Source organism: Notothenia coriiceps, unplaced genomic scaffold (genome assembly GCF_000735185.1).
Source record: "Notothenia coriiceps isolate Sejong01 unplaced genomic scaffold, NC01 NC01_scaffold00009648, whole genome shotgun sequence".
NCBI classification, from domain to species: domain Eukaryota; kingdom Metazoa; phylum Chordata; class Actinopteri; order Perciformes; family Nototheniidae; genus Notothenia; species Notothenia coriiceps.
This window is the reverse complement of record NW_011342349.1, coordinates 178831-192635: the sequence shown is the minus strand read 5'-3', so window position 1 is coordinate 192635 and position 13805 is coordinate 178831. Positions and strand designations below refer to the sequence as shown.

The window sequence follows — 13805 nt, the reverse complement described above, 5'->3', positions numbered from 1 at the left end:
ATGGCTAAATGCCATGATCTGTTTGTTGGTATTTGGGGGGAAAAAGCATTCATCGACATGTTTCTATATAGGCGTATGGCCCTTACAATATATGTTTCAAATATAGCATGATAGGCCACTTTAAATTAGGTTTCAATCCCTGCAGGTCGCTTATTGCCCAGGAAAGGCTGAAAAATTGGCAGTCATTCGACGCGAAAAAGCAGACTCGTTAGTCATCCAACGTCGGCCCACAAATTCTTGACATACATCACTGCGCCCTCATGTTTGTATCAGTTTGGGTAAAAATGAAAGCTTGGTAGTGTGCTTATTTTATTCATTAGCCGTTAGATCAACTTGGCCAAGGCGCTGGTCTGGGTTTTCTCGCTGAATGCACCGGAGCGCGAGACATTCTCTATTTATCTTTCACTCATTTTGATGTTTGTCGGGACACAAGATTCTAATCAGCACGGAAACCTTTCATCCTGAAACCCCCCCCCCCCCCAAACAATTATAAACAAAACACACCATGGAGCGAATTTACTACTGGCTATTTGCGATGAAGAGAAGGAAAAGTAATCCATAAGGATCTGTTGTGTGATGGTGGAAGGATTTGAACTTCCTCAGACTCTGGCTCAACCGACTGGCTATGGAAACATCCTTTCATCTGCCCTAGCGAACCGTACATGGCACACCGTTATGCTGCCCGGCGTTAAAGCAGCCTTCACGGTTGAAGTGTGCTGTGTCTTGTTGTGTGTTATGAGTCTGCTGTGTCTGTGTATGTGTGGTTTCCCATCTGGCTGTTTTCTTGCAGTCTCCCCGCATCCCGGACCAAATGAAGCGAGAATGTAGTCCTGTTCTTATTTTCCTCCTATCAGTCTTCCTCAATATTCCGGTCTACTCTCCTGCCTCCCTGTTCCACAAATACTTTTTATCCATACACCTATCTTCTGTTTCTGTTTGCGCTGAAATAAGCACTGCCTGGGTTGTCAACCCGATGCAAGTATTTATGTCACCTTTGCTGTCAACAATCACAGCCGCTTCAGCCCTTAAACAAACCGCCTCTGCAGCGTGTCTAACGCATTATTGGTAACTGTCTAATGCTTCAGTTCCTGGAGTATCCCTGCTGTCTGGAACAGACACCCCTGGATTCCTCCTATCCTTCAGTTGCCTGGCCCTGTTTCGGCCGCTGGCCTCGCTCCCTCACAGGCCGTCACTGTTGTTGGACAGAAGATGTTATAAAACAAAGAGAGCCGAACAGTGCTGCGTAATCCTAAACACAGGCAGCTGGGGAATTGCTAGCCATTTGCTCGGGGGTTGCTTACTTGCGCAAAACTATGCACAAATCCTAAATCGTGTTAGAGCTGACTAATGTTGAGCATGCTACCTTAACTGTTGATTGGCCATACTTAAGACAAGGGGGGGGGGGGAGATGTCTTTTACTTTCACTGCTAATATGCTCCGGACACAATCCTATAGTTTGGTGATCAGTCCCGTCTGGAAAAAACATTTTAGATGATTCCACCCGGGCCAATGTGTGGGTGGTTCTATACACATAAATGAATTATAGATGCACAGAGACCTATTCTCTGTTCAGAGTATTTATGCGATGAGCAGCATCAGGTTTCAGACAGTAACGCTACCCTGAATGATGACAGAAATGTCTTTAGTATTGATTCTCATAACAATAAAAAACGTTCATGATATTCAGCCTTCACATAATCGTCATTGAACAAATGAATCAACTGTCCCGTATTTTCTGCTTACAAACTTTCCCTTTCAGTGTTTTCATTCCCCAATTGTATACTTCCTGTCTCTTTCTCTTTACTATCTCTCAGACTACCTCCTCCCATCTAGTTAAAGCTGGCAAGGAGTGAGCATGTGATGCTTGCACCCAGCATCCTATCTGGTCCAATCTGTTACAATATAGTGGACACTAAAACACTTCTCACTTCAACAGCAGAGAACCAGAGAGAAACAACAAGCAAAATATGTAAAACTGCACTTAAGCCTCTGTAAACAACACTCGATGACTAACAATGATGTCAAATATTTGAACTACCCAAACTGTTTGGTTTCACTTCTTGGGAGCTGGCACTGCTTCTGCAAATGGAAACTCTACTGAGGAATTACAAAAAGCTAAGTGCTACCACTGTTGTTGGGTTTAGGCCTGACAGCTAAGTTAGCTACTGCCCAGTCAGCTCCAGCCCGCACATCTATCTTCTAGCTGCCGTTTTATTACAGGTGTCATGGCCCGAAGGCAGCAATTAAGTGGTTAGGGATACTGCGCATAATCGTTTGGAGAGTGGATTTCTTTTGTCCTGCTCCGTGCTAAAGGCTGGTTAAGAGTTTCAGCTTGAGGTCCAGAGAATTGTTTCCCACTCTGTTAAGTTTCAGGCAGGCAGACAGACAAATGTGATTGGAATTCCATACTCTGAGCCGCAGGAGGAGTTGCTTGAGAAAGGCTAGACCTGCACTTTCAACCCAGACTGACCACATGTATTGTTCACCCACCCCACTGACATTCCAGGAATAAGCAGAGGTGGATATTTCATCCGTCTCCCACGCAAAGGCCATCTAAAGAACACTGAGTCGTGCGTGTTTACGTGCACACACAGACACACAATCACAAGCGTAACATTAATGATGTCAACATTTGGCTGCTTTGTGGTTTCAAGTGGAAATACGTGAGGAAGAGGATAGAATGCAAAATAATACATGCAAACACATGACTACAGTGCACTCATTCACTCAGGTTTTCATACATTTTATTCCTCAACACACAGGTTTCTATGATGGGTCTGAAATGCCCTTTGCAATCCAGACCATCTGCTCCTACCACAACAAAGATTAGAGACAGCAGCTTCCACTCACCTATATGGTCTCCATGGAAACTGTTGTCATGGGATGGTCTACCATGGGGCACGAGGTCATGATGGGCAGCAGGTGGCCAGATTTGACCAGTCTTGCGAACGCTCACTATAGTGGCTTCAGACATGACCACATGGCCTCCCTGCTGCCGTTGGTGTCGCTTCTGGGACTGAGGAGTCGGCGGGCTGCTGCTGTCGAACGAATGCTGGGAGTTCTGGGAGTTTTGGGACGGAGAGCGGCTCTTCTCTCTAAAAGGCCGGCGGAAGGCCGTGGTGGGACTGGGTGAGACGTGGCTGGACTGACCTGAGGAAAAGTCCTCCTCACTGGACGTCAGGTTCTCGTTGGAGCTGCAATCTGGCGTGTAGCCGCCTCCTCCGCCGACATCCTCGAAGCTCCCTGGGGAGTAGGAACGGCGTGGCCAGGTCAGCAGGTGGTCATCGGCTCCCCCAAGTTCCCTCATAGTGACTCCACTACCACTTCCCCCAACACCTCCAACACCACCTTCACCCATCATCACCCCGCCGACATAGACACTAGAGTAAGCCTGGAACTCCGAGGGCTGCCAAGGAGGAGGTGGAGGTTTGCCACCATTGGCCCTCCCTGTATGTCGCTGGTTGGGTTCCCCATCTTCATATTCTGCGTCATAGCCGCAGGTGCTTTCAGTGGAGCGGCCTCTGTACACCGGCCTGGCGCGGAGCTCCCCTGCCACCGTTGCCAGGTTACCTGGGAGGGAATGGAGAGATCTCTTTCGCTCCATCTGCATGGCCTGGCTGCCCAGGGAGCTGATCTTGTCCGAGACTTCACGGTCGTTGACCCTGATCAGCCCCCGATCCTGGTGGAATTCCATGTTAGAGTAGAATGGCGGTGGTGGTGGCGGCAACTGCTTCTCCTGGCCCTTCGCTGCCTCCCCAGCAGTGTGAGAGTTGGCCCGTTTGATCCTCTCAAAGTTAGACCTAAGAGCTGCAACGCCAAGTCCCATCCCCAGCTTGTCCTTGGGGTCAGAGGGCAAGTCCTTCTCTGTGGGCGGGACGTTGATCCTGCGGGGAGAGACGGAGATGCCACCAGAGATGGCACCTCTCTGCTTAGAGGGCGAGAGGCCATCTAGGTTGTCACAAGAAGTGGACTCAGCCTGCGGGGGAACCTCGAAGGCGGACTCCAGGCCGTCTCCATGGGAGGCCGACTTCCTGGCTGGTGGAGGCCTGGGTTTGGACCTTCCAGTTCCATCTGCGGTAGGCTGATAACGGATCCTATCAACACTGCCACAACCATACACTCCACCAACAACTGCTACTCCAACTCCACCCGTCTCCTGCATGTGTGGCTGCTGGGACTGGCACTCTGCGCCCTGTGCGGCTGCAGGGTCCATCCCCTCACCCAGGGGGGTCTTTCTGAAGCCCCACCGCTGCTTGTCATAGCTCTTCCTCTCTTTAGCCAGGAGGGTCTGCAGGTAGATCATGCGGAAGCGCTCCTTGTTCACCTCCTGCTCCAGGCGTCTGATGGACGCTTTGCACCTCTCCAGCTCATGCTCGATGCCACCAACTGATCGCAGCTCCATTTTGGGGGGGTCGGACTCTGGGAATTGCGCTTTCCACGCCTCGGTGAATCCCACCGGCTCCACCATATTGTGCCTGATTTATTACTGTGACGGACCCCGGTTCACACACACCGAGGGATTCAAGCAATGGCAGCCCTTGTCTTTTTTCCTTAGTCCAGTTCGCTACTGACTGCTTATCGACAACAATGGCCACTTAAAGTGACGGTGTTTAAAACAGGCCTTTAGGTAACCCGTGCAGAAACACACTGCCTAATTGCTGACACTTGTCGTGTGCTGCGCAGATACAATAAATCCCATTCTGAACAAGAGAAACCGGCTGTTCAGCCAGAGCAAGAGCTGGGAATGTGTGGGGCATAAAAAGGAACAAAAAGCTGCAATAACGCGCGTCTTTCTCATGCATTATTACGAGAAAATACACTTTTAGAAGATCAATCTCAGCCTCGACACAATGACAGCATCTGTCCTCGCGGAGTGACACTGGGATCTGGCTCCCAGTGAGAGAGGAAAAAAGAAGAAAGTGGTTTAATCCTGCGAGGTTTACTCACTATCTACTATTCCGGGTTTGTTAGTGATAGCAGGTCCGACCACTCTCACTCCATTCATATGGCAGTGATCCCAGGTGCTGCTCCACACCAAGAGCCTTTGTACCAGCAGCGCTCAAGGAGAAAGGATAAAAAGCGCAAAACCCAAGCGACGACAACATCTGAGTTTCTCACGGGATGCGGTCAAGCGGCGTGGTCCGGTTTATGGACGGTTTCGTTAGACCATGGTTTTAACACGGTGCCTATGTGGTCTCGTTGTTTTTTCCCCCAGTTGTTTTCCAGGTTTATCCCGTTTCTTCGGCAGTGATGGTGCCGCTGTGTGTGCGCTCGCATCTCAGGCAGCAGCACTGAGGGGCTGCAGGAGTGGGAGGGGCCAGAGAGAGCTGCTGTTAAAGAGACAGAGCAGGGCCAGGCAGCCCCCCACTCATTATAACTTTATTTTATGAATATGATAATTAGAGTATTAAAAATAGGCATTTTGTATTAGCACCCTACACTTCATTATATCAGGAAAATCCTGGAACATTTCTCACGTTCTTCTTCTTTTTTTTTTTATCTTTGGAGTCACATAGTATAGCATTTTGTTCAGTTGACAGTTCAATCTTTTTGAGTGATACAGAAATAGTAAACCAACCAACGCACAATAAAAAGGTAAATAAACAAGCATGAACACACACAAAAATAATAAGAACACAAATAATGGGGGATTTTCTGTGTTAAGGAAATATAAGAAAAAAAGCTGAGATTATACAAAAGCACGAACAAACAAGGGATGGACGTCTCTGTAAAATAGATATTGATTCCACACTGTATTGTTTTTGTCATGTCGCACATTTATAACAAAGTCATATTGTATCACTCGTTTTAACATCTCCTTTCAAATGTGTCAGGAAGCATTAAGCTATACCTCTCCCAATACTCCAATCTTACATGTTTTAGTAGCAATTAATAATAAGAATAATATGCAGGATATGACTCCTTCTGTGCTCCTTTAAGATAGTGGCAGTAGGCCTACCTGTAAAGCAGGTGTTACAGAGCACGTGGCAGTGCTGCTGTGTTATTTTTAACTTAACACTGCCACCTAGTGGAGAGATATCATACATGCAGGGTTAATCAGATTCCAGAAGAAGTCAGAAACTAAAAAATAACGTTGCATTTTTTGTAATTATTTACATAAATCAATCTATAAATAGCCAGAAATTTGATTAAATATAGACATTTTGGGGTTTATTTTTCAAATATTGAAACACAGATACTTTGAGCAAATAACATAACGTTTTGTATGCAAATTGAGAAGAGTTTTGCATATTCAGCATTACCAGCTGGTAAATTCAAATTACTCTAACAAAACAGTTGTTGTACAAACTAGAGGTGTACTGTGTGTATTTAACATTCTGCAGTTTTTCTATCACAGGCCTCATGGGTAATTTTGCTCATTTAACTGTGATTCATGTAATTATATAAGAGAAACACATAGTCTATCTATGCAATAAATCAAAATGACACAATTCAAATACTATATCGTTTTATTTACCTGAAACCACAACCTCAGTAATGCATGTACAACCATTATTAGTCAATAATCAATAATGATCGTCTTTTTACATATGGTTAATGTTGTTCTTTGACTAGGTGTCACTGAGGGGAAAGCCCCCTCTCAAAAGATCACAGTTTTACAGCAGTTGATAAAGATACATGACAGTAATAATAATAGTTATAACGCAGAGGCATAAGAAAACAGGAGAACACTGTTGTATTGCAGGATTACCAATGAATCAAAGTGTTAACTCTGTTGTTCTCATGGCAAAGGATCACTTCATTACAAAGTTAATGGGTCAGTTATTGGCCCTTAGTAATTGGAAGAAAGAAAATTAAGTTAAACAAAAAAGTAGAGCAGTCAAGTTCATCATGAGTAATTTCTCAATTTCTAGTGTTCTGCAAATTACCCCAACCGTTACAATAAAAACATTGATTTACATATCTATGATATATCCATCTTAAAACCCTCTTAATGTCTTTATTTGAATATTATACATTATAATCTATAAATACAAATTGCAAAGCCTACATACAGCTGAAACGCATGCATGGATGTTTTTTACACTGATGTATAGCTAAGACCGTTTGACGCAGTGTTTTAAAAGATTCTCTACGTGACAAGCTACCATGGAATTTTGGAAACGAGTTTGTCATGCAAGAAGGAACGCTGAGGGTGTTGAAAACTTCCCTGCACACAAATGGAATAGTGTCATGTTTATATAGCATCTGCACACAGAGGTATACGAATGTTAGGAAGTGTGTGTGTGTGTGTGTGGGCGTGTGTTGTGGTGCAAAGGGAATTCTGTTTCCAACCACTTTTAAGTATACCTTTATGGATTTGGTCTTATTACTTTGGAAAACTTGTCCTTTTTGTCAGTGCAAGGGTACACACACTGCTGGTCATCATGGTGTCAGAGGTGTGTGAAGGTAAGAGTGAGCACACATGCTGGAGAGGAGGACGACGCCAGCCTCTGAGCCCACTCAGATTTAAAAATGATCCCAGTTTTTATGAGAGCCAACCTAAAAAGGGAGAGAAAGCTACGTTAGTACAAAGCTCTTCAAAATTCCATGACCAGTTTAATTTATTCTGTGACTATAGTGTGAATATAGGCAAGTGACAGCACGGTGAAAAGTACAGCACACAGCAACATTTCCAAAAGTGGCATGTGTTCAACGCATGATTAATTTGCCATAATCACTCCCTAGCATACTTTTAAAGGGTAGAATCACTTTTTAAAACTCCTTTAGCTAGTCTACAAGTTACCCAGAAAACATTTCCCAGGATGCTTCTCAATTTAATGGTGCTTTTAATCTGAAAAAAAAAGTCTCCGTTTCCCCATTGTTTCATTAGATTCTACTGAAGTGAATGTGTATTTAGTAGAGTGTGAAGAAAGCAAATGGATACTCACTCTAGTGACAGGGGAGCCAATGGAAGGCATTGAGGAAGAAAAGCACACACTTGTTAAGTGGAACACAAACACACACACACGGTGCAGACAAACCCAGGCTTCTACCTTGTAAGACATGCTTTAGATGAGGCAAAACAAAAAACGATCTAAATGTTAGTGCAGTCGACTGAATGGGCTCGGATACACCATCACAGAGCGGCAAGCCCAGCACAAACTAAAACCTCCAGATATTAAAGCCTTCAAGAGTCAAATATTTAAGATTGTCTCCTGCCGGTCATGTTGTGCCAAGGACACTGAAGCATTCATATGTCTGAAATGGTTTGTATTCAAGTATTATATGCACATACACAAAAAAAAAAACACTGGATATGAAAACCACGAAGTCAATGGATTAAATAAAGACAGAGCACACTTTGATTCAAAGGGTTTATGAGTGTATATTTCCTTAAAGTAAAAAACAACATTTTGGGTTCTTGCAATCCAAGTTCATTTGGAGTACTTTCTGCTTTAGTATTTTTTTGTCTTAGGATTTGAACATTACTGTCCTTTGAATCAAATGCCATGAGATGGTAAATAACATCATCCCCTCTCAGTTCTTCCTCCGAAGCAAAACACAAATAAAGTTAATGAAAGTCAGAAATCAGTACAAACAAAATATATCCTTAAAAATGTTAAAGGGGAAGGAAATGTTTTGTTCTTCGTTTTTTGCACAAGCAAATAGGGGCACACTTCAGATGTTACGCTTTAGCAAAACCCTGTAGGGAAAAGCATCTCGAGATGAGCAAAACAAAGAGATTATTGTTATCACATTGAGGTAGCTGTGCTCTGCCCAGTGCAGAAAAACTGGCTTATTTTCAAATCATTATAGTAAAAAAAAAGTACATCCATGAGGTTAATTTAAACTCTAACATGGGGGTGGGGGACATTCACAATTAAATTAGAAATGAGAAACCACATACAGTTCATGCTTGGTCACAAGACATGCGGCGTTTTTGTTTTCAATTTTTTTTCTTTTCTTTTTGTTAAATCGGAGCAATCGAACGTTTACTCCCAAACCTTTCCCCGTCCTCGTCCGCCACACGGAGCTTGTCCTCTCTGAAAGAGTTCTGAGTTGATATACTGAAGACACAATGGTAAACGTGAACATAAATGAAGGCGCCAAGTCAAAACCACAGTGGTCGAACAATTGACGAAGCTATAAAAAAAGTTGCATAAAATTCTATCTCTGTACAGATGATGGATTTCTTAACTTTCTATTCAAGAAGAGGGAAGCTAAACATAACTGTTGTTACTGTAGTGACATAGAACAACTGATACTCCCAGAATAGTAAATATAAACCTTAAAGGTAATATTGAAAATAATAATAACAATAAAATAACTGTCAACAGTATATTTTTCTTACAGACAAGCAACAAAGTCCACAGCTACGGGAGTGGTGATTTTCTTACACTAGCATTGAAAGCCTCACCCGTTCAAATATCCTATCCTAGCGCTAACCAGGTGTCTTCTCGGTTCACATTTTATATTATCCATTACGTTTTATGTGTTAAAGTTGGTCCTTCACAGGTGGTAGGTAGGCACGCACTAGTACACACGCTAACTCTACAAACACGCTCACACGCAAGCTATGCACACATGTAGGAAGGCAGAGAGGGGAGAGGGAGAGGACAGAGGGAGGTGATGGCGGTGAGGGGCGGGGGAGGAAAATGGGAAAAAGTCGAGATTGTGCTCAAGTCAGTCAGGACCAGAACATGTCGGCCATGTTAGTGTCGGTGCTGTAGATCCAGCCCACCAGGGGGATGGTAAGGGCCACAAAGGGCCAGGAGATGCCCTCCAAGCATGCAGGCAGGCAGCAGCCTTTGGAGCCGGCCGGCTTCTCCAGCTCTTTACCGGGCTCCATGTAGTTCCTGGCGGCGAACTTGAGGAACTCGTCAAGTAGGATGACAGGCAGGGAGATCTTAAGCACCACCAGCCATTGGGTCATATTCAGAGGGGTGATCTGGAAGATCATCTGAAAAGGAGGAGGAGGAGACAAAGGTCAAGGTGTGGTTCAGTGGATCACTATCTGAAATAATCACATGTCATCGCTACGTCATGGGTAAGTGTCTAATGAAAAGGAATGTTTCTCACTGGAAGAGGCTCCACGTGGAGGATGAGGAAGTGAAGGGACATGGAGAGGCAGATGGCTCCCAGCAGCCACACGTTCTCCCAGGGAGGCATCCTCACCAGGGACTGGTTCTCTGACACGCTGAGAACCAAACAAGGGAGCACGTTTGTTAAAAACTCAATCTGACTTCAGAACCAGCACACTTAAAGATCTCCTATCATGCTATTTTTAGGCATATATTATATTATGAGAAAGTAAAACAAAATGGCCAGCACTATATACACAAATGGAACAATTGTTATTATAAATTTGTTTTACTTCAAAACACAATCCTTCTGAACATGTCCATCTTGCTTATTTGTCAGTAGTAAAAGCTGGGAGAATGCCTTGCTCAAACTAACCTGTTCAGGGCATTGCACATCTCTATGGTGACCAGCACAGACAGGGCCATGGTCATGGGGTAAGGAGACTCAAACACCTTACAGTCCAGATCTGTGAACTCTGGATTCTCTGGGGCACACTGCAGGAAGTGGCTCTAAAGGAAGTCAAAGGAAAATATAGATTAAAGCTAACAGAAAATGACATTAGGCTGGTGTGTTGAAGTGTGCACTGTTAGCAAGATGGTAGCGGTTTGGCTGTTATTCCTACCAGCTGGTAAAAGGTGATCCTTGGTCCATCCTCAGCAGCAACAAACCACCAGGCAGCAGCACCCACAGTGCCAGCACCCACATAACCTGGGGACCAGAAAGACGTCACTCACACAGACACACAATGACGCAAAGGCCGGTCACTTAAATACAACACGAAGGCAAACTGCAATTAGATGTGACCTATTCTGTGACTACCTGCATAAACTCTACTTTTACAATGTGCCATTTCAGCAGATTTTTAGCAAGTTAATTGATAGCTTGTGCATTAATACAACTGGCTGTTCTAGTGTACTATTGCCTGTTGATGGCTAATGCTTCTGAAGTGTTTTATGTACACACATTAGAAGCTTAAATACCAGTTCATATTTACTACATTTTCCAAATACTCAAGTTAAAGATAACAAAGACAAACAGGCCTTGCAATGAAGAAACGGGGGGGATATTTTTGGCTGAAAATGTCACACAAGAAATTGACAATGAACAATAACATCTGACAAAGGACTAAGTTTAAATGGACAACTATCCCTACACATATGGTAACCACTTACATCCAATGGTGAGGTATCTGAAGAAGAGCCATCCTGAGATGAGGGGCTCGCGGGCGTTGCGGGGAGGCTTGGTCATGATGTCCAGGTCCGGTGGGTTGAATCCTAGAGCGGTGGCGGGCAGACCGTCGGTCACCAGGTTGACCCAGAGCAGCTGCACCGGGATGAGAGCTTCAGGGAATCCCAGCGCCGCGGTCAGGAAGATGCTACACACAAGAGAAGCAGAATTATCTGATGTTATGGTATATTGTGTACAAGATATATAAAAAGGTAAACGGTAAACTAGTTATCCTTACCAGACAACTTCGCCCACATTGGAAGAGATGAGGTATCTGATGAACTGCTTCATGTTGTTGTAAATGGCTCTGCCTTCCTCCACTGCAGCGACGATGGTGGAGAAGTTGTCGTCAGCCAAGACCATCTCTGACGCACTCTTAGCAACAGCCGTGCCTGAACCCATGGCAATACCGATTTCAGCCTTCTTTAGAGCAGGGGCGTCGTTCACTCCATCACCAGTCTGAAGGGAGAGTGAGAACAAGTGTGAAGAACTAGTTGACAGTGTATCATTAATGTTTCACTAGGAAATGATTGATTTCTCCTGGTTTCATTTCAAGATATGTTATTTTGAGAGGACATTTTGCATATTTAAAAAGGGAATAAACTAAGACATGTTAGATAAGGCGGCTTACCATAGCTGTGATCTCATCATAGGACTGCAGGTACTCGATAATCTTGGATTTATGTGAAGGCTCCACACGGGCATAGCAGCGTGCCTTCAGCACAGCTTCTCTCTGTGCAGCGGGCGACAGGTCGTCGAACTCTCGGCCGGTGAACGCCATGCTGGAAACATCGTCGTTCTCTCCGAAGATGCCAATGCGTCTGCAGATAGCCACGGCCGTCCCTAAGGTACAAAGGAGAACACGTGCATTTCTTAGCGCTGCATGGGATGCAAGTGAGCGTTCAGAACTAGATGTGATGATTTCCCTTGTGTCTTTAGTGGTTTCCATGCTCATACCCGCAAGGGAAGTTATTAACAAAGTCAATCTTCTCTCAGCAAATGTGACTTTCTCCACGTACCCTTGTTGTCTCCAGTGATCATAATGACTCTGATGCCTGCGAGGCGGCAGAGTCTGATGGAGGCTGCCACCTCCGTCCTGGGAGGATCCAGCATGCCCACACAGCCAACAAAGGTCAGGTCAGTCTGCACGGTAACAGAAAAAGGAAACAATGTCACACCTGAAAAGGAACCTAGACACCAGAAGCGTTGGGAGAGTAATATAAATCCGTCTCAGCTCTCACCTCATAGTCAACAAAGCGGGCGGAGTCCTCCAACTTCATCTCCTCTCTGACCAAGCGGTGGTCTCGGGTAGCGAGAGCCAGACAGCGCAGAGTGTCTCTGCCGCTTCCATACTCCTTGATTACTGACAACACTTTTTCCTTGATGCCAGGGGTCAAGGGCACCTTGTCACTGCCCACACGGATGTGCGTGCACCTGTCAATCAATCCCTCAGGGGCCCCCTATGAGCAGGGAAGGACAGGAGGATGAGGAAACACAAAGGAAATGACAAAACAGTGTGTAAGAGAAACACTTTCATTAAAAAGTGAAGAAATGTGTTTTTTATAGTCTTAGGACAATGATTCACTCTAAAGTCATAATTATTGTGCTTTCAAGTTAACACAAAAGGATATCATTGAATGGCATTAATAGACTTGGAGAAAGCCGATACTGCAGGAGTGTTATAGTTGAAATGTTACTAAATCTTACCTTTACAAACATCTTGCCAACAGAGGATCGGGCCTTATTTGCAGTGCAGTACACAGACATGGACTTCCTGTCTCTGGAGAATTCCAGCGTAAACTCTTTCTTCATCAGCTGCTTGATCACCTAAAGATTTGATCAAACAGTTTGTTAGCCTTTCTGCATTCAGTTTGTTTCGTCACCGTTTGAATCGAGTACAATTAAATCATGGAGTTTCGGTTGCAAGGAAACAACTTTCAAGAACGGAGGGCAACGTACAGAGTTACAGGCGTTGGCTCTCTCGATCTTTGACAGGCCTTTGACATCCGTATCGAACACGTTCATCTTCTCCACCAGGCACGTGAGAGCCGTCTCTGTGGCCTCGCCCACCTTCTCAAACACCCCTTTGTTCTGGACACAAAGAGAAAAATAAAATCATATGGTTCATCAGAAAAAGTCACTGAAAAGATCCAAGGCACTATGTACCAAAGTCACATTAGCCGCTTTCACACCAAGTACTTTGCTGTACTTAGTTCCCAGCACTTAGTTCCCAGCACTTAGTTCCCAGCACTTAGTACCCCATGGAACTAAAGAGCCGATCGCGTTCACACCGGAATAAGCCTTCCGAGTAAATCGCCAGAATGCCGACACCTCCTCATCACTCCACCGCTCCCATGTTTTTTTTGTTGTGTTGCCATAAGTTAGTCTCTCTCCGTTGGTGCGTGGGGCTAATGCTAATGCTAATAAGCTAATGCCAGCAAATACAATGGCGGCTTCACAACACTTTTCAGAGTTTTACGGGGCGTGGTTTGCAATCCGCCCAGCCAATCAAAATTGGTACTTTTTTCTCCCCAGGATAGTACCACCTCTCT

The 13805-nt window shown here is 44.7% G+C and overlaps 1 protein-coding gene and 1 pseudogene across 1 annotated transcript in view; both read right to left on the bottom strand.

The window, feature by feature from the left end:
- Nucleotides 1–2719: 2719 nt before the first annotated feature.
- Nucleotides 2720–5102, bottom strand: LOC104945417 (breakpoint cluster region protein pseudogene; annotated as a pseudogene).
- A 1350-nt stretch (nucleotides 5103–6452) lies between these two features.
- Nucleotides 6453–13805, bottom strand: part of atp2a2b (ATPase sarcoplasmic/endoplasmic reticulum Ca2+ transporting 2b) — a 29368-nt gene continuing 22015 nt past the window's right edge. Inside the window, exons 11-22 of the mRNA XM_010771079.1 lie at nucleotides 13213–13344; nucleotides 12961–13080; nucleotides 12495–12713; nucleotides 12273–12396; nucleotides 11885–12096; nucleotides 11492–11712; nucleotides 11199–11401; nucleotides 10649–10734; nucleotides 10402–10535; nucleotides 10024–10141; nucleotides 7893–9904; nucleotides 6453–7503 (exon numbers count right to left, since the gene is read on the bottom strand). Of these exons, the coding sequence (XP_010769381.1) occupies nucleotides 9632–9904; nucleotides 10024–10141; nucleotides 10402–10535; nucleotides 10649–10734; nucleotides 11199–11401; nucleotides 11492–11712; nucleotides 11885–12096; nucleotides 12273–12396; nucleotides 12495–12713; nucleotides 12961–13080; nucleotides 13213–13344 (1842 nt within the window). The 3' untranslated portion in view covers nucleotides 6453–7503; nucleotides 7893–9631. The remainder of the gene's footprint in view (nucleotides 7504–7892; nucleotides 9905–10023; nucleotides 10142–10401; nucleotides 10536–10648; nucleotides 10735–11198; nucleotides 11402–11491; nucleotides 11713–11884; nucleotides 12097–12272; nucleotides 12397–12494; nucleotides 12714–12960; nucleotides 13081–13212; nucleotides 13345–13805) is intronic.